Source organism: Hyla sarda, chromosome 12 (genome assembly GCF_029499605.1).
Source record: "Hyla sarda isolate aHylSar1 chromosome 12, aHylSar1.hap1, whole genome shotgun sequence".
In the NCBI taxonomy this organism is placed as follows: Eukaryota; Metazoa; Chordata; class Amphibia; order Anura; family Hylidae; genus Hyla; species Hyla sarda.
Genome location: NC_079200.1, coordinates 41889728 through 41910349, shown reverse-complemented (window position 1 = coordinate 41910349; position 20622 = coordinate 41889728). Strand labels below are relative to the sequence as shown.

Genomic DNA, 20622 nt, shown 5'->3' with positions numbered 1-20622 from the left:
ATCTCCCCAATTATGTATACATATGTAGTACAACTAGTCCAGTACAGATTACACAGTATTCACATGAGGTCTTCTGGTCTCTAGGTCTCGTCTTACAGCTGAACAAGCCTTAAATCACCCATGGATCAAGGACAAAGCCATATCCAGCATAAAGACTCTGTCGAAAGAAAGAATGAAAAAGTTCTTGGCTCGGCAAAAATGGCAGGTAAGGAATACAAATGAACACATTAGATGGCAAAAGAGATAAAGTTGTAACTATTCTGGATTTATGCTCGCAGCAAACTTCAAATCGATCTGTGGACAAATAAACTAAAAGAAAAGGACTTTACATTTTATGACAACATATTGTGATCTTTAACCGGGTTACCTCAACATAAGATGTACTTAGTTCTCTAGTACTGATCCTCAGTAACACCCTGTGTTATATTTCAGAGCTGCATTCACAGTTCTGCAGGAGTTAGATCTGAAGTTTCCCAGCAGTCCTTGGTGGTTCAGTATCTGCATTCAGCCAGGAAAAAAAGGGGCTCTTAGTCTCTGACCCTGGGGCTCTCAATAGTAATAATCGTTAATTTCTAACGATAATTTGTTTTCCCTTAGTCCTAACAGTAGCACAGATGGGGTATTCTACCCCCCGCGAACTGGTAGGACAGATGGAATTTTTATTGATTAATAAACTAATTAACAAAACACACCCACAATACCCTGTATAAAGGAGGGGTCACCCTCTGTCCCCTTGTGTTGTAACAAGAAGAACTAAGACCTAAGGAAAATAATAATGATAATAATACTAGTGAGGGAAAGTTGTGCTACTGTTAGGACTAAGGGAAAACAAATTATCGTTAGAAATTAACGATTCCCTTACGTCCTAACCAGTAGCACAGATGGGGATATGGCAAGCAGAATACCCTATGAGGGAGGGCTCTCATGCCTGGCGGCAGATAATACTGACTGTCCAAAGGAAGAGTAATCGGCAACTCTACTATCAAGCCTGTAGTGGGTGATAAAGGTGGAGAGTGAACTCCAGGATGCAGCCTTGCATATGTGTTCCAAGGGAACTAAATTCCTTTCCGCAAAGGAAGTAGATACAGACCTGGTAGAATGAGCTCTTACGCACTCAGGAGGCTCCATGTTCTGAGATACCATTGTTTCACAAATGGCATTTTATACCCATCTACTGATGGAAGGTTTAGAGGCTTTGTGACCCTTCCGGGCCCCTGCAAAAAGGATTAGAAGATTTTCATCCTTCCTAAACAGCTTAGATCTCTCTAAGTAGATCCGGAGACATCTCGAAATATCGAGACAATGCAGGCCTCTTTCTTCGTCAGTGGAAGGACGTGGAGCTAGGACTGGAAGAGAAATTATTTGATTTATGTTCTGGAAAGATGGTACTTTAGGGATAAAGGATGGAATAAATCTCAATAGTACCCTATCTGGCAAGAATTTTTTTAGTTTTTTTTTTTTTTTTTGAAAGGAGGGGAAGTGACGTAAGATGCCGCTGACGTCACTTCCGCCGGCCCGAGATGCGGTGCTTAGCCGCACATAGAAAGAAAGAAAGAGCCGGGCCGGTAGCGGAAACCTCAGAGCCAGGTCGGCTTCAGAGGGATAGCCATGGAGAGAGCCTGCCCGAAGGTGAGCAGAGCTAACTATAGATCTTTCCCCTACAGCCGCAGAAGGCTGTTCAAGGGGAGCCAGTAACTGGCAGTGAAAAAAAAGAGAACACCTAAGCACGGAGGGTCACCATCTGTCCCACTGTCCGGGAGGACAGAAAAAAACACAAGGGGACAGAGGGTGACCCCTCCTTTATACAGGGTATTGTGGGTGTGTTTTGTTAATTAGTTTATTAATCAATAAAAATTCCATCTGTCCTACCAGTTCGCGGGGGGTAGAATACCCCATCTGTGCTACTGGTTAGGACGTAAGGGAATATCTAGATACATGTTTAGAACAAAGGAAGAAAAATGGGGAGGACGGCGCCTCGCGTAATTCCGTGGGAGAAGGTGTCCCTCAGAGACCCTCTTAAGTAACGCCTCCTCACCTGGAATAGGACTTGGGTTTGTGTGTATCCCCTCTATATATCTGGGGTACAGTGGTAATCTTGGGTTGCTAGCCGGCAGTGGTATGACTGGATCCTGTATAGTAGCAATGACTTTCACTACAATTGAAAAAGGGAGTAATAGCTCCCGAAACACGTGCGCCTTTAGTTTTTTTTGTTTTTTTTATATATATTTGTTAAAAAAAGACACTCTTAATCTTCAAGTCTGCTCCATGACAGTAGCGCCACTGCAGTGCTTTTTTCCTCTGAGAACCATGGATACGTGTTTGCCTGTGATGATAGATGCATATAAGTTGCGCCCAACACAGTTGTTAAATTGGACCAATGACAATAACTTTTCTCTGTGCTAGCCAATACAGGATGCAGTCTCATAAGGCACATGATAATGCCAGTTTACACACTTTAGCTTCAGTGTACAGAAAGATGTAACTATCCGCCTTGGTAGCTTTAGTAGAACACATGTTAGAAAGTCCCTAGGAAAGACTTGAAGCTTGTTACTTCATCATAGGTACAATCTAGATATAGTTTTACTCTGCTTAAAAAAGGGGTCTTTAAAGCTTAGCTCCCTATGGTGAATAAGAATAGTTTAAAGACTATTGTAACTCACGGCTGATTGCCCTGCTATAGGGTATCATAGGACAAAGGATGGTAAGGTTGGTGGTGTAACATAGCACAGGATCTGGAATCCAGCAGAAGAGCCCTTGTAGCAGATTAATCACTTAAGGACGCAGGGTTTTTCAGTTTTTGCATTTTCATTTTTTCCTCACCACCTTCTAAAAATCATAACTCTTTCAATTTTGCACCTAAAATTCCATATTATGGCTTATTTTTTGTGCCACCAATTCTACTTTGCAGTGACATTAGTCATTTAAAAAAAATATCCATGGCGAAACGAGAAAAAAAAATTCATTGTACGACAAAATTGAAGAAAAAATGCCATTGGGGGCTTCCGTTTCTACGCAGTGCATTTTTTTGGTAAAAAATGACACCTTATCTTCTGTAGGTCCAAACAATTAAAATTATACCCTACTATATAGGTATGACTTTGTATTACTTGAAAAAAATATATATATAACTACATGCAGGAAAATGTATACGTAAAAAATTGTCATATTCTGACCCCTATAACGTTTTTATTTTTCCGTGTACGGGCTGGTATATTTTTATATTTTGATTGCTTTTTTTTAAAAAAATTTATGTAAAAAGTGACCAAAAATACGCTATTTTGGACTTTGGAATTTTTATACGCGTACACCATTGACCTTGCGGTTTCATTAACAATATATTTTAATAGTTCGGACATTTCCGCACGCGGCGATACCACACGTTTATTTTTATTTACAGTTTGTTTTTTAAATGGGAAAAAGGGGGTGATTCTTTTATTAGGGAAGGGGTTAAATGATCTCTTTTAACTTTTTTTCACACTTTTTTTTGCAGTGTTATAGCCCCCCACTAGTGGCTATTACACTGCACACACTGATCTGCTACACAGATCATTGCCGTGTATTGACACGGCAAAGATCAGTGTTATCGGCGGTCGATTGCTCAAGCCTGGATTTCAGGCTTGGAGCAATCTATCGCCGATCGGCCGCGACTGAGGCAGGTAAGGGGACCTCCACTCGCGTTCCAGCTGATCGGGACATCGCGATTTCACCATGATGGTCCCAATCAGCCCGACTGAGCTGCCGGGAAGCTTTCACTTTAGATGTGGCGATCAACTTTGAACGCAGCGTCTAAAGGGTTAATAGTGCGCGGTACGACGATTGGTGTAGCACACTATTAGCCCAAGGTCCCAGCTTTCATTAGCCACTGGGAGCGACCCGGCATGACGCGGGGTCACGGTGTGACCCCGCGTTATAAACTGACCGGGTGAAGGGCGTACAGGTAGGCCCTGCGTCCTTAAGAGGTTAACTGGAGTAGTCCCACTGGCAGAGAGATGCTCACAGGAGCTCCATTACTGGTCTAAGCCAGACTAAGACGAGAGTTTCTTCTCTGGTTTTCCCAGGATATCTGATTTTGCTCCAGGCCCCTGGGGAGAAAGAATTGGACTTTGGGACTCTGTTCACAGGACTGTATAGAGTCTTTTAGCAGCCTGTGTGAAGGTCATGTGACCTACTTCTCATACTCCTTACAGAATATCCGCAGCACACAGAATATTAAGCATTGCACAATCATATACTTCAGTGTAGGCATATATGAAGTAATACAGTGCATGTTACACATGTCTGAACAGTAATCTACTGCCACATGACAACCTATATTCTTTTGCAGCCGGTAGTTGGGCACCAAGACACTGCATGGACCTCGAATCTTACTTGTAATGTGTCACCCTGCACATGGGGTAAATCCTTGTAGTAACCCACTCTCTCTTGTAGAAAACTGGTAAAGCTGTTCTGGCATTGAAGAGGATGGCAATACTTAGCAACAAGTCAGATTCTAGCTCATCCCCAACTACAGATGGTAAGCTTTGAATGCATGTAAAAGTCCATTACATTGCTCTTTGCTTGCCGTTTTATATCCCTGCCTTACATTTACTTCCATTCTTTTATTACAGGAGACACTGAAAGTAAGGAAGTGTTCAGCTTACTGCAGGAACAGCTCCAGAGGCCTCCTGTCTTCTCCTCCATCTTAAGGGACCAGTCAGAGGTTGCAGGAAGTTCTGCTCGGTTCCACTGTCATATTGAGGGTAAGGTGGTAGCTTTTTGGTCAGTATTCTGGCATACATAAATGTAAGATGAGGCCAAACACCATTATCGGAAATGTATCTGTATTCAGGAAAAGGTGGCTCTAGAACAGCCATTTCTCCACATTTCTTGCTGCTATACAGAGGTCATGCCTGGCTGCTGTGCATGCATCTCGGTCCTTTCTAACAACTCGAGACTGTTCCATATTACAACCTTGTGGCAAGATAATATTGATATAGCTTTCACATAATTTTATACCACCCAACTCTACTAGGCAGCAGTGTCATTGTTATAGAGGAGTATTTTTTCACTTTTTCATACCCCCTCGTGACAAGACTTTCCAGCAAAGGAAGCTAATCGGAATTGGACACAAACATCATCTGATGGACCCCCATTGATGATTTGGGGGGGCACTATTTGATGTCTGTCTTTTTCCTGTATAAAGACTTCCCTGTATACTGGCCCCAGATAGGATTTCCACTGTATATTAACATCCCCCACCCCACTATCTACTGTATATCCTTAAAAATTACCCCAAATAGAGCCCCTAAAAATTTCAGACCCCAAACCAGTCCCCCCGTGACTATACAGACAATTTACAGGCCCAGTTTACAGGCCTGACACCCCCATACGGTGGTTAGGGTGATGACGATGGTAGCAGTGGGACACAAAGCCAAACAGTGGCAGCAGCAACAATGTAGGAGGAAAGCCTGTTTCCTAAGCTGACATGCTTACTTTGTAAGTTTATAGTTTTGCACCCCAGTGCCCTGGTATCAAGCAATGAAACATAAGTGAACACTAGGGAAGTCTTAGATTTGGTCTTGAGTCAGACCAGGGTAAAATCGCCATTTAATTAACGTGTGTGTGTGCGGGTTTTCATTAAGTCCCTCTGTTTCTGCATAAAACCTACAGCAGAGCATTACAAACTTTTCATGTTGGTGACATCCTTTTTATACATGCATAATTTGGTGACACACTCCTCACTGTATGGCCAATTGAACGTATTGTGTCCTACAATGCATGACGTGTTACTAGTATCAGCATTACAAATGTGGCTGCTATGCCATTTCATTACCCCCCCTTGATCAGTCCCTATGTCATTTCATTCTCTCTTCATCAGCCCCTGTGCCATTTTATCACCCCCTGTTATTTAATTCTCCCCCTTCATCCCCTCCCTGTGCCACATTAATATCCACCCTGATCACCCCTTCATTCTGATGAGTAACATCCTCCTGCGTGGCAATGACAAGCGACTTCCTCAATCCCTGTGTTGCCAGTCCTGGCAGCCACCGCTGCTCATTAACTTAAAGTGGCCATGGCATCGGCTGCCTGTTTTAGATTAGCAGCCTGGGCCATGGCTGCTTAACAATCCCCAGTGTTAAGGGCTGCTGCAGGACTGGACAGTCCTGCTATACACCTAGGAACTACCATGGACACACTAATATGTTGCAGTGCCCAGTTTGGAAAACCCTGACCTACAGATTAGTTAATAAAATATGGATTTGTGGATGTCCATCAAATATGGAAATATGGATGTGTGATGGGATAATCCTAAGGGGGTCAGGGACTAATTTTTACCACACCCTTCCTCTCCCTGCCACTTATTTTTCTTCTTTTTTTACATTTAGGTTTCCCAGACCCTGAGGTTTTATGGTTTTTCTCTGGTTCCCCAATCCAAGAGTCTAAGCATTTTGAGATTGAGTATGAGGATTCAGGGAGCTGCACCCTTATTATATCCGATGTTTCATCCACTGATGCCGGAGTTTATACATGTCAAGCCTCAAATTCTCACGGACAAGCAGAAACATCAGCCAAATTGACTGTCCACTGCTTACGGGCAGACCGTACAACACGGGACGGGAAAACTGTCTAAGACTACTAAAACTTTCTAGCCCCTGTCACAGGGAGACCTAGAATTTTGGATATATAGGTCTTGCCACTAGTCAGACTTGAGTCTGACACTAACATGTAATTGGGAAAACTTTATGCACATTCCTATGCAGTAGGTAGGATTGTATATAATGCATGCATCTGTACACAGTGGATGTCTCTGGGCATTATGACTCCTGCACATTACATGTAAAAAGCACTCTTTCCACAATACCGTATGCTGAATATATGTTGTTCTATATGTACATGTCTACTGTAATCCTTCAGAATGGAACTGATGACCTAGAACTTCTCTTCCTTGCAGACTTTTCTACCTATGTAACTGTTTCACAAGGTTCTAAAACTGGCTATACATATTAGATTTATTTCAGCTGAACCTGCTGGTTTTTGTGGGGCAGCCAACCATCTGAAATGTACAATGGTTTTCTTGCTTTCCCCAACAAATGTCTAGAGATAGAAAACATGCCAATAGACAATTCAGCTGAGCCCACAGTCTTTATCAGTCAGTTAACTGTATAAAGTGTATAGCAGCCTCTTGACTGGCTCTTACCCCTCCCTTATCCATAGAGGAAACATGAATGTTTGTTTGAGTGATCCAAAAATTAATGTGTATGGGGAGGTCAAGTGAGAGAATTTTTGACCGAGAGCAATTTAAAAGTGTATGGGCAGCTACAGATTGGGCACGTTGGATTTGTACATGCCCAATCCTTGTTGCTTTCAAGGAAATAAGCCGCCAACAGAGGAGCCTATTAGTTCAAATGATAAGACCCGCAATTGGGCCAGAACAACCTGCTGCAGTATGGGTTCAAAAATACACCTATTTTACACTTGTGAAACTAGCTCTTTTTCCCAAAATCTGCTCCACACTTGTACATGTGTTGTGTGGAATATAGCAGATCAGCTGGGGATAAGATGCACTGCACTAAGTCACACTAGGTTAAGGGAAAAAAAACAGAGCGGGCTTATTTTTTTTTTTTTTGTAATCTGAGACAACCATTTGAAATGCATTTTGTTGTGATGGAGGGATGTTGTAACTGCTGCCATACTGTTTTGACCTTCTTTGCTGCCAACATGGTGCCATTCTAGTATTTGCAGGCATGCTAGAGATGCACTACCTAAGATTAAGACAGGTTGGATGCTAGTAAGTCTCCCAGACAATCTAGACTACTAAGAGCTTCAGCTCCATACAGAATTGAGTAGGAAAAGGACTTTGTATCACTCAGCTATATTTTGCAGCTTTTTTGAAATAACAAAATGTGCCAAATGTTGTGTGACCATTATGACAATTTGTATGTTTTATAACAGAACTGAATGTTTGTTAGAAAAAAGTCTTTTGTTTTGTCAGTTAAGACAGTGTTCCCCAAACTATGGGTCTCAAACTATTGGCATATTAGCATGATTGGCGTTGTAGTTTTGCAACAGCTAGAAAGTCACAGGTTGGGAAACAATGTGTTAAGCTATTTTTGATATGGATGTCTGTAACTTTTAAAGTTTGTTAAACATAATAAAAGTAAAGGTAATGTGACCAAAATGATGTTAATTTAAGAATTTAAATGGGCATGGTCAGATATAAAAACTTTTTATATGTTGTACATCTTGGCAAAACAATAGTTTTTTTACATTATACTTTTTTTTAAAAACATTTTCACATTTTCTTAAAGAAAACTGCCTTTGAAAATCCCACCACTAGGGGTCCCCATACCTCCTGGGACACGGAGTCCGCAAGCAGCTTGAGCTTGTCAAAGGGTCATGGACACGAGATGGCTGACTGACAAGGCTGCAGAAAGAACACAGAAACAGTGCTGTAACAGTTTTACCAATGATGGGCCTCCAGCTGTTGCAAATTTACAACTCCAAGCATGCCTGGACAGTCAAAGGATGTCTGGGCATGCTGGGAGTTGTAGTTTTGCAAAAGCTGTAGACACACAGCTGAAGGCACCACAGCTGTAAAATAGTTATCCAAACACTGTACCTCCAGATATTCCAAAATTACAAGTCCCAGCATTACAGGACTGCCTAATGATGACACTAGAGATGAGCGAATCGAAGTTGACGAACCCAAATTCGTTACGCATTTCATGAAAAATTTGATTTGCAACGAATACGAATATCGCCGCGATTCTATCACGCGAATCGCTTCATTAAACTCCATTTTACAGCGTTCCAGGCTATTGGCGACCTAAGATGGTGGATTCACGTGTGAGTACATGGGGCAGGGAATTATGGGAGGGCGGGAAACAGCGGCGGGAATGAAGGTAGGCGGGCTGACCCTGAATCACATGTGAGATGCAGCCTATCAGTGTTCACTGACCCCTGTGATGTCACAGCCCCTATATAATTGGCGGCCATCTTGCCTCACTTCATTTCATCTATGCACTCAGATGGAGAGGACGGGACTGCGTGTGTGTGTGTGTGTGTGTGTGTGTGTGTGTGTGTGTGAGAATAGCTTATAGCACAGCGCTACACGGCATTAGGGAAAGACAGGAGTGCAGAGTGCTTTGCTGTTACTCTGAGAAGGATCATTGATTGCTAAACCTCCTATTCACATTATTGAGCATTGCAGCAGAGAGGGGCAGATAGCTGTCAGCTGCCTCATACAGATCTCCAAGCTGCCTGAACTTTATCAACCATCTTACCACCTCATTTTTCAGCGCAATATTGTTTGCTCCACAAATCTGCTGCTCAGAATTGTGTGACAGAGTGCAATTTAGGGTTTAATGCCTGGATTTTTTTTTTTATTGTGGTGCTGCACTGTTGGATCCTGCAGCTGTTCACAAATATGTTCTTTTTCAGCGGATTGTAGTGCATTTGTCTGCCCTCATACGCGCATAACACATGCCTACATCAAAGCAGTCTACTATTCTGTATCTGTAACAAGTCTAGATACAGGGAAAGTCCTGACGCCTGGCAAAAGTAATCACTTTTTAAAAAATACTTATTTTTTTCTGCGCATAGTTGCACATTATTGCCCTCATCAGTGCATACTGCATAGGTACATCCAAGTATTGTACCATTTAGTACCTGCTAATCTGTCAAGATGCTCCATACTGTCAAAGTCCAAACAATAGTATTCACCGGCTGGTGTTTTACAAAAATAGAGTTTTTTCTGCGTATAGTTGCGCATATTACTGCCCTCATCAGTGCATACCGCATAGGTACAGCCAAGTATTGTACCATTTAGTACCTGTTAATCTTGGGGGGGGGGGGGGAGATTGTGAAGCCCTGCTGTGTACTCGTGCATCAGCCAACTCCAGGCTGTGCCATTCAGGCAATATATGGGTTACTGATGCCGCTGTTGGGCCTGGGTCTGGGAAATTCTAATTTTCTCATAGATAGCGCCCGCTATCCAAAATCTTCGGTTTAAATTTCTTAATTCATCTTTTAATCTTAGGGATTGTGAAGGCCTAGTGCCTACTCATGCTGCTGGTAACTACGGGCTGTACCATTCATCCACTATATGGTCTCCTCATGCTGCCAACACCTCCAAGCTGTGTCATTCAGCCACTATATGGTCTCCTCATGCTGACATGTCCATGTTGTGTCATTCAGTCACTATATGGTCTCCTCATGCTGCCAGCACCTCCAAGCTGTGTCATTCAGTCACTATATGGTCTCCTCATGCTGACATGTCCATGCTGTGTCATTCAGCCACTATATGGTCTCCTCATGCTGCCAACACCTCCATGCTGTGTCATTCAGCCACTATATGGTCTCCTCATGCTGACATGTCCACACTGTCATTTAGCCACTATATGGTGTCCTCATGCTGCCAACATGTCCACACTGTCATTCAGCCACTATATGGTGTCATCATGCTTCAGACTCATCCAAGCTGTGTCATTCAGCCACTATATGGTCTCCTCATGCTGCCAATACCTCCACGCTATGTCATTCAGTCACTATATGGTCTCCTGACACTGATGCCACCACCAGGCTCTGTCATTGTGCTGCTGTGTGGCAGTGATTCTAAAAGCGATGCCGGTAATCTGCATGTTATTCTGAATAACAGTACTATTTCACTAACCCAGCACACTCCATATGCGTTTAAGATCACAGCAAAGTGTTCTATACCCCTATAGAGGCTGTATGTAGGCTAGAAATAGCCTTTTTTTAATATAGAGTCGCTGCGAAAAAAAATTGTATAGAAACAAACTTTTTCGGAAAATTCGGTGAATCGGCTGAATCAAATTTTTTAAAAGTTCGCTCATCTCTACATTTAATGATTATGTCCCATGGATCTCCAAGGTACCAACGCAGATTCATAATCAATAGGCAGCAGGCCGAGTATTTCTTGTCTGGGAGTAAGACCGGAATATGCGGTGGCCTGGGACAAAGGCAATGAGCAACATTATCTGACAGAGTATCTAATTGGGACTAGCAAGTCTGAGAGTCTTCATCGATCATGGAGGCCATCTGAACTTTTGCTCCATCCAGTACAGTGACGAAGGGACCTACTATTGCTGGCTGCAGGGGAAGATGACGGCCGGCTTTAGGTTGTCTGTGCAAAGAGATCCTGTGAAAAAACGTAAGTTTCATTGAAGATCATTGGGATAAGTTGCAATACTCAACATTAACTTCATCTTTGTTGTGCTAAGGGCTGCTGCTACCACGTGTGCCACCTGATGTGTGGCGAACATTGCTGTTCAATACATGACGACTGAGGAGTATGAGATCCATAAAAGAAAAGAGGAAGATATATTCTTTATATTTTTGTTGCTTTGCAAGTTAATATTAATAAAATGCTTTTGTGTTTATTTTTTGTATAAGTAACGAGAGATCCTGAATATTGAAGGTACAGAGATCTGTTATAAACCTGTTGTGGTATTTGGCTTAAGCACATGCACCTTGCCTATCATCGTATACACAATGTTTGCTCCGTGCACGAATGACTGGGGTACAGCACCTTTGGATAAGGAATAAGATGTTTTTCGGCGGAGAACTCATTTAAATCTCCTGGCCACTTCGTAACTAGAGACTAAAGAGATCAGGATATGGATTTGCCAGAAGTCCTATAGACTCGCATACGAAGTTAGGCAAGGCTGTGTCCTGATCGCTTTAGTCTCTGGCTACAGATTTGCCAGCAGATTTAGGGTACATTCACACGTTCATAACTGGCTGTGAGTTTCACCACCATTTACTTCAATAGGTCCACCATTAATCTGGAAATCTGCCACTATCACAGATTTTCTTTGGATCCATTGACGTTAATGGTAACAAAACTTGCAATGAATTTCCCAGCGCCGCACCATCATTGGAGTTAGTCTTTAAAACACGATTAGGGATTGTATGCCAAGCCAGAATCTCCACCAGAAAAGTGCTTATCTGTAGACAGCTGTTTTGGGGGTTCTTGCTCCCCTAGTCCCACATTGAAAGCCTCTCATGAGCCAGAAACAGCTGTCAACAGATGGGAAACTTGCTCTTTTGAGGAGGTTCTATCTTGGCGTATAATCTCTAATCCTATTTTAAGGGTAATAATAGAAGATACAAACACAAACAATGCGCTCCCCTAGTGTAGAACTTCAATGAAAGATAAACCAGGATATATGGTGAAAAGTTTCTATTCACTGTAGTGGGTTGTGCAATGAGTGGGCACAACACACCAAAGCACTTTAGGCAAGAAATCCGGGCTGCAGCGGTTTCTAAAGACAGGATTAACACAGCGCTGCCCGGGACCAGGTGAACCATAAACTACTCTTTTATTCCATTAATAAGTACGACATCAGTTCCGAACCATGCCTGTACCTTCGTCAGGTACAATACTAAAACCTTGAATAAACAGACAAATATCATTCAACGTCTGGTGTGTTCAATAACATCATTCAAACCATCTGGATAAAGTGTGTTTAATCTCTGGGTCCTATTGGACACCGTTTCTGGGATAACATCTATAATTTGCAAAGTAATCCATTATGTACCAAAGTTAGATGATACCCCTGGAACCCCTCAAGGAACGTAACAATGGGTACAGGGAGTATTTACACCATCGGTTTTTGGAACAGTGGCCTGTAAAAATTTAAAATGGAATTCTATTTCACTAAAATGCTGGTGTTACCCAAAATGTGGCTAACTTACAATGGCTAATAGGAGAAAAAGCCCCAAAAATGTTTAACCCAATTTTGTAAAAAAAATATCCCATATGTGGACGTAACATTCTGTGCAGGCTCAAGACTCGTAGAGCTATGTTCCCACTTGAGGCCTATGACATTTCAGTAGCTGACGGTTAGATACATTCAGAGGAAAATAACAAAAAGAAACACCCAAATGTGACCCCATTACAGAAAGTACACCACCTTAAGAAACTGTATAGGTGTGAAGTGGACATTTGGAATGGACGGGTGTTTCTAATATTTATTTTCCAGGAATGGATGAAGTGTATTTTGGGAAAAAGGAAAATTGCTATTTTCCAAATGATATGCCATCTGTGTACCCAGAGCATAGCCAAAAGTAAAATATGTGCCCGTCAGAAACCCTATGCTCTGCTTCATCATTATGGGAATGTTTTTTTTTTTGGTTGGCCATCCCTAATCTGTTACCTGAAAATGTGCACACCACTCCGGGGAGGAGAAAGCACTGCACATTTCAGGCCTATGTTTCTAACTGAAATATATATATATTTTTTTTAAATGTAACTTTTGGAAAATGAAAATTGAAATTTTCATAATAATTTGCCAATTGGGCACCCAGAATGAGGACCCAAAGTTTTTTTTTTTTTTTTTTTTTTTGGGGGGGGGGGGGTTAAAAATTTGGAGGACAATGTACTGTGGACAGGTACATTGTGGTCAAATCAAGGGGAATTAACATGGAGAAAGATGATTTTAAAATTTTGTGTTTGATTGTTGTTACTATTTATTGTTATTCAGTCACGGTATGGCAGTATTGTACTGTCCTAGTCTGACAGAGTTATTTAGTCATTGTGAATGTGATTTCTCAAAACCAGGCCAAAGGACAAGTTACTAAATTGCCCATAGAAAAATCTGATTGCTTTTTTCAGCAGTCAATACAAACATTAAATAAGATATGGGAGTGGTTGCTATACACCCAACTTTTCCTCTGGCCATGATTTGAAAAATCTCTGCCTGTATGTTGGTAATGTTCCCAACCAAATGATGGAAGGAAAACTACCAGGCGACCTACCTCAGCGAGCAACACCCGAGTATGTGAAGAAAAGGGAGCACTGTGGGAGTGAGAACGGCAAGAAAAGGACCTGCAGAACTAGAAAAAAAATTAAAATAAGACAAGGAAAGTGCCAAAAAAAAACAAAAAAAAGGAATGCAAAATACCAGGTGATCTACCTCTGCTAGCTACACCAGAGTATCCAGAGAAAAGGGGAACACTGTGGGAGTGAGAACACCAAGAAAAGGACCTGCAAAATTGCAAAAAAAATGAAAACTTAGACAAGGAAAGTGCCCAAAAAATTTACAAAAAAGGAAAGCAAACTACAGAAATTAACAAAAAAAGGAAGGCAAACTACAGAAATTATCTGTGCGGCAACAGATTGGTAACTTCTTCTATGGATACAATGTTGATATTCAGGACTCCACGGATGCCTGTGTATCTTTTCTTGTGGCTCAGAAGTCGTTCCACCTCAATTCAAACATTTCTCTCCAAGCGAAGACCAGAGATCATCGTCCAGAGCTGCATGACTAAATGCCATGTGCCAAAGAAGGGAGATATGGCCAAGTTCAGCACTCTGATGCACACTATAGGAAAGCTTAAAGGTTACGACCCATGGATCTCTAAGGAACCATACTCCATCAATGGACAGCAGGCTGAGTATTTCTTGTCTGGGAGTCAAACTGGAACATGTAGTGGCCTGGGACAAAGGCAATGAGCGACTTTATCTGACAGAGTATCTAATTGGGGCTGGCAAGTCTATGAGAGTCTTCATTGAACCTGGAGGCCATCTGGACTTTTGCTCCATCCAATACAGTGACGAAGGGACCTACTATCGCTGGCTGCAGGGGAAGTCGACGTCCGACTTTAGGTTGTCTGTGCAAAGAGATCCTGTGAAAAAAAAACGTAAGTTCAGCGACCCTGAATCTGTATTTGCCATGAAGATCATTGGGATAAGTTGCAATACTCACCATTATCTTCATCTTCATTCATTGTGCTAAGTGCTGCTGCTACCTTGTGTGCCACCTGCTATGTGGCGAACATTGCTGTTCAATACACGAAGACGGGGGAGTATGAGATCCATAAAAGAAAGGAGGAAGATTTCTTCTTTATATTTTTGTTACTTTGCATGTTAATATTAATAAAATACTTTTGTGTTTTTTTTGTATAAGTAACAAAAGATCCTGAATATTGAAGGTACATAGATCTTATAACCTGTTGTGGTATTTGGTTTCAGCACATGCACCTTGCCTATCATTGTATACACAATGGCCCAGATTTATCAAAGTTTGTAGAGCTTATTTTTCCGTATATTTGGCGCAACTTTGCTTATTTGTGATTTTTTTACATCCCACCGCTCATCTTGACATCTTACTCGCGTAGACGTTTTTTCACTTTTTACTTTCCAGTGCACCCCGATTTATCACCTACAACTGTCGCAGATCTAGGTGCATCTGATTAAAAAGCTCCAGGAGTCTACACCAGCTTGAACCTTGCTTATGTTTCTGCTTTTCTGACTTCCTGATCACGGATCACACTAATTTACATCCCCACCTTGTCTCCCGCCCGCCCGCACATCTCCCATCTGTCTGCTACCTGTTGCAAGACTACAACTCTCTTGTTTTTTAACTATTTTATTTACTCGACCGGCTTAGTCGTGAAAGCAGTCTTATAGACGGAGTCCATTACTAAGCCAAGGCTTAGCATTAGCATTTTTTTTTTTTGTTGGCCATCCCTAATCTGTTACCTGAAAATGTGCACACCAATCCGGGTAGGAGAAAGCACTGCACATTTCAGGCCTATGTTTCTAACTGAAATATTTTTTCTTTTTTTTTTTTTTAAGTGTAACTTTTGGAAAATGAAAATTGAAATTTTCATAATAATTTGCCAATTGGGTACCCAGAATGAGGACCCAGAGTATAGCCAAAAGTAAAAATTATGCCTGCCCCAAACCCTGTGTGGCGCCGTCCCTATTCTGTTACCTCAAATGTGCACACCTCTTGGGTGTAGAGAGAGCGCTGCGCATTTGAGGCAACTTGAACACTCCAATGCAAATTACTCAGTGACACATGACCCAATACCACCAGAGGTCATATCGGGTATTATGTAAATGTTTTTTTTTTTTTTTTGGGGGGGGGTGGTTTAAAATTTGGAGGACAATGTACTGTGGACAGGCACATTGTGGTCAAATCAAGGGGAATTAAAATGGGGAATGATGATTTTAAAATTTTGTGCTTGATTGTTGTTACTATTATTGTTATTCAGTCACGGTATGGCAGTATTGTGAATGTGATTTCTCAAAACCAGGCCAAAGGACAAGTTACTAAATTGAAAATAAAAGGAAAAGGGAGAGGCGCTCTCCTGGTGTGATACCGTTGAAGTAAAAGCGGGTACGTGCGAGTTAGATGCACCTTACCGTGGTTAGTTGTGCTGCGGGCACAACACCTTTGTAAGCCTTCAGATCGTAAGAAGCCGTTGGTATCCCGGGTCCGAGATCCTAGCGTACGGCGGCGTTAGGTAGGTGGCTGCCTCTGCATCCCTAACCGTTACTGGCAAGTCCGGTTCTAACGTGTAGGAATAGGGAGAAAAATTGGGATGAGATCCGGCGCCTCCTCCGATATAGTAAGTTCGGAAATGAAGATGTAACAAAACTGCCTATATTAAAAAAGGCTGTTTTATTGGAGGGTGCAACTTAAAAGTTTCGAACCCGAACCGGGTTCTTCATCAGGCAATGGGATAAAAAACATACAAGGCGCCAGTTTTAAATACACAGATCAGCTGAGTGCTACCGGGTCAGCGGGTCACGGTCAGCATGAAGGTTAAACATAGCCATTTTATATATAACAGTAAAAATGAATACAATTCAATAAAATACATGATGCTGATATGTTGTGAAATAGAAAATATACCTAGGAGAGTGTAACCTAGGTATTCGTTGTTTGACATAGTGCTGCGGCTTCCTGGCATTATGTCACGTCCTCGGGAATCCGTGTCCCGTTTCTGAGATCCTGATTAGACGTGTGGACATTATTTCAGTCGATTTTCAAATCTTGCATGAGGCCTCTACAGAAAGAATTAATTTTCTAGACCTGACCATCTCTCACATTGAGAATAAAATGATCACTTCTACATTCTTCAAAACAGTCGATGTTAATAGTTATTTGGACTTCAACAGTGGACACTACAGACAGTGGCTCAAAAATGTACCATACAGCCAGTTTCAACGCATCAGGAAAAATTGTACAGAGGACGTTTATGCACGTTTATGTACGTTTATGCAAGAAGCAAAAATTCTTGAAAGCAGATTTAAAGAAAAGAAATATCCAAAACCTATCATCAAGCAAGCCTTAAAAAAGGCGTCTAGTAAATCACAATCTGACTGTCTGATCCCTGCAAAGCCAATTAATAAGGAGAAACCAGAAAAACATGCAGAAATGCAAAAAAAACTATTTTATCACCACATACAGTGATTCTGCTAATAATATCCAGACAGCGCTAAAAAAGAACTGGCATATTTTACTAAATGACATACATTTGAAAGGCAAGATCCCGGAAAAACCAAGAATTACTTTCCGACGAGCACCCACTCTAAAAAACCTCCTGGCCCCAAGTCAAATACGGCAACATAAAGTAAATAATCTAAAAAATAGTTTACCGGTTGGAAGCTTCAGATGTGGGCAAAAAAGATGCAAATGTTGCAAGGAAATACAACATAATGTGAAAATAATTACATCCAATACAACAAAAGAGAAACACGTACTCAAGCACAGACTTACTTGTCAATCGATGTATATCATCTACCTCATCGACTGCATGTGTGGGTTACAGTATGTGGGTCGAACAATACAACCGTTGCACTGCAGAATGAATAAACATAGACAGAACATAAAGAATAAATTCCAACTGCACGGCCTCTCTAAACATTGCTCTATGGCTCACCCAACCATAACAGAACCAATCAAGATAACTCCGATTGATGTCATATCTGAAACATGTTCTAATCGTTTTGAGACACTCAAAAAACGGGAGGTTTTTTGGATGTATAAACTAGAAACCATCTTCCCGCGAGGTCTTAATGAAATTGTTGAAACTATAATCTAATTCTCCTTATTTCTCCACCTCCGCGTTGGATGACAAATATGGGTCTCCAGCGAGGTCTAATCCTGGAAGGACCGGAACAGTAATATAGCATGCATAAAAAATGCTCCATAACTAACTAACTAACTAACTATAAACCCAAAAATGGACACTCTCAGAAGGATAACCATATACTAATATCCGCATCAGTTACACAAAAATACTCACCTGCGCTGTCCACGTGGATACCGGTCCATGGATTTAACAACTATCATGTGCACAAAAGCCCTCCAGCGCTGCCAAGTTAAAAACTAATAACACCCCGTAGCTGTATAGAACATACATCAATACACCACACTTATGCAAGATTTGAAAATCGACTGAAATAATGTCCACACGTCTAATCAGGATCTCAGAAACGGGACACGGATTCCCGAGGACGTGACATAATGTCGGGAAGCCGCAGCACTATGTCAAACAACGAATACCTAGGTTACACTCTCCTAGGTATATGTTCTATTTCACAACATATCAGCATCATGTATTTAATTGAATTGTATTCATTTTTACTGTTATATATAAAATGTCTATGTTTAACCTTCATGCTGACCGTGACCCGCTGACCCGGTAGCACTCAGCTGATCTGTGTATTTAAAACTGGCGCCTTGTATGTTTTTTTTATCCCATTGCCTGACGAAGAACCCGGTTCGGGTTCGAAACTTTTAAGTTGCACCCTCCAATAAAACAGCCTTTTTTAATATAGGCAGTTTTGTTACATCTTCATTTCTGAACTTACTATATCGGAGGAGGCGCCGGATCTCATCCCAATTTTTCTCCCTATTCCTACAAGTTACTAAATTGCCCATAGAAAAATCTGATTGCTTTTTTCAGCAGTCAATACAAACATTAAATAAGATATGGGAGTGGTTGCTATACACCCAACTTTTCCTCTGGCCATGATTTGAAAAATCTCTGCCTGTATGTTGGTAATGTTCCCAACCAAATGATGGAAGGAAAACTACCAGGCGACCTACCTCAGCGAGCAACACCCGAGTATGTGAAGAAAAGGGAGCACTGTGGGAGTGAGAACGGCAAGAAAAGGGACCTGCAGAACTACAAAAAAAATTAAAATAAGACAAGGAAAGTGCCAAAAAAAAACAAAAAAAAAGGAATGCAAAATACCAGGTGACCTACCTCTGCTAGCTACACCAGAGTATCCGGAGAAAAGGGGAACACTGTGGGAGTGAGAACACCAAGAAAAGGACCTGCAAAATTGCAAAAAAAATGAAAACTTAGACAAGGAAAGTGCCCAAAAAATTTACAAAAAAGGAAAGCAAACTACAGAAATTAACAAAAAAAAGGAAGGCAAACTACAGAAATTATCTGTGCGGCAACAGATTGGTAACTTCTTCTATGGATACAATGTTGATATTCAGGACTCCACGGATGCCTGTGTATCTTTTCTTGTGGCTCAGAAGTCGTTCCACCTCAATTCAAACATTTCTCTCCAAGCGAAGACCAGAGATCATCGTCCAGAGCTGCATGACTAAATGCCATGTGCCAAAGAAGGGAGATATGGCCAAGTTCAGCACTCTGATGCACACTATAGGAAAGCTTAAAGGTTACGACCCATGGATCTCTAAGGAACCATACTCAATCAATGGACAGCAGGCTGAGTATTTCTTGTCTGGGAGTCAAACTGGAACATGTAGTGGCCTGGGACAAAGGCAATGAGCGACTTTATCTGGCAGAGTATCTAATTGGGGCTGGCAAGTCTATGAGAGTCTTCATTGAACCTGGAGGCCATCTGGACTTTTGCTCCATCCAATACAGAGACGAAGGGACCTACTATCACTGGCTGCAGGGGAAGTGGACGTCCGACTTTAGGTTGTCTGTGCAAAGAGATCCTGTGAAAAAAAAACGTAAGTTCAGCGACCCTGAATCTGTATTTGCCATGAAGATCATTGGGATAAGTTGCAATACTCACCATTATCTTCATCTTCATTCATTGTGCTAAGTGCTGCTGCTACCTTGTGTGCCACCTGCTATGTGGCGAACATTGCTGTTCAATACACGAAGACGGGGGAGTATGAGATCCATAAAAGAAAAGAGGAAGATTTCTTCTTTATATTTTTGTTACTTTGCATGTTAATATTAATAAAACTAATAAAATACTTTTGTGTTTTTTTTGTATAAGTAACAAAAGATCCTGAATATTTAAGGTACATAGATCTTATAACCTGTTGTGGTATTTGGTTTCAGCACATGCACCTTGCCTATCATTGTATACACAATGGCCCAGATTTATCAAAGTTTGTAGAGCTTATTTTTCCGTATATTTGGCGCAACTTTGCTTATTTGTGATTTTTTTTACATCCCACCGCTCATCTTGACATCTTACTCACGTAGATGTTTTTTCACTTTTTACTTTCCAGTGCACCCTGATTTATCACCTGCAACTGTCGCAGCTCTAGGTGCATCTGATTAAAAAGCTCCAGGAGTCTACACCAGCTTGAACCTTGCTTATGTTTCTGCTTTTCTGACTTCCTGATCACGGATCACACTAATTTACATCCCCACCTTGTCTCCCACCCGCCCGCACATCTCCCATCTGTCTGCTACCTGTTGCAAGACTACAACTCTGTTGTTTTTTAATTATTTTATTTACTTGACAAGCTTAGTAGTGAAAGCAGTCTTATAGACGGAGTCCATTACTAAGCCAAGGCTTAGCATTAGCCCCAATTACAGCTAGCGCTAACCCCCAATTATTAACCCGGTACCCATCGCCACAGGGGTGCCAGGAGG

At 41.5% G+C, this 20622-nt stretch overlaps 1 protein-coding gene and 1 long non-coding RNA gene across 7 annotated transcripts in view; one reads left to right on the top strand and one right to left on the bottom strand.

The window, feature by feature from the left end:
• LOC130296566 (myosin light chain kinase, smooth muscle-like) overlaps window positions 1–8788 on the top strand; it is a 105398-nt gene extending 96610 nt beyond the window's left edge. For all 4 annotated transcript variants that reach the window (XM_056548225.1, XM_056548227.1, XM_056548224.1 and 1 more), the window contains 4 exons: window positions 85–205; window positions 4429–4513; window positions 4608–4739; window positions 6366–8788. In XM_056548225.1, the coding sequence (XP_056404200.1) occupies window positions 85–205; window positions 4429–4513; window positions 4608–4739; window positions 6366–6610 (583 nt within the window). In that variant the 3' untranslated portion in view covers window positions 6611–8788. The remainder of the gene's footprint in view (window positions 1–84; window positions 206–4428; window positions 4514–4607; window positions 4740–6365) is intronic.
• A 4897-nt stretch (window positions 8789–13685) lies between these two features.
• On the bottom strand, window positions 13686–20372 carry LOC130296565 (uncharacterized). Of its 3 annotated transcripts, none has more exons than XR_008849234.1 (4): window positions 18852–20372; window positions 14712–14786; window positions 13920–14631; window positions 13686–13839 (listed from the first exon to the last, which is right to left on the bottom strand). It is a non-coding gene; the product is annotated as an uncharacterized LOC130296565 (long non-coding RNA). The 3 variants fall into 3 exon arrangements; XR_008849233.1 differs by having other exon boundaries at window positions 13686–14631; window positions 18852–18930; window positions 19012–20372; XR_008849232.1 differs by having other exon boundaries at window positions 13686–14631.
• Between the last annotated feature and the right edge of the window lie 250 nt (window positions 20373–20622).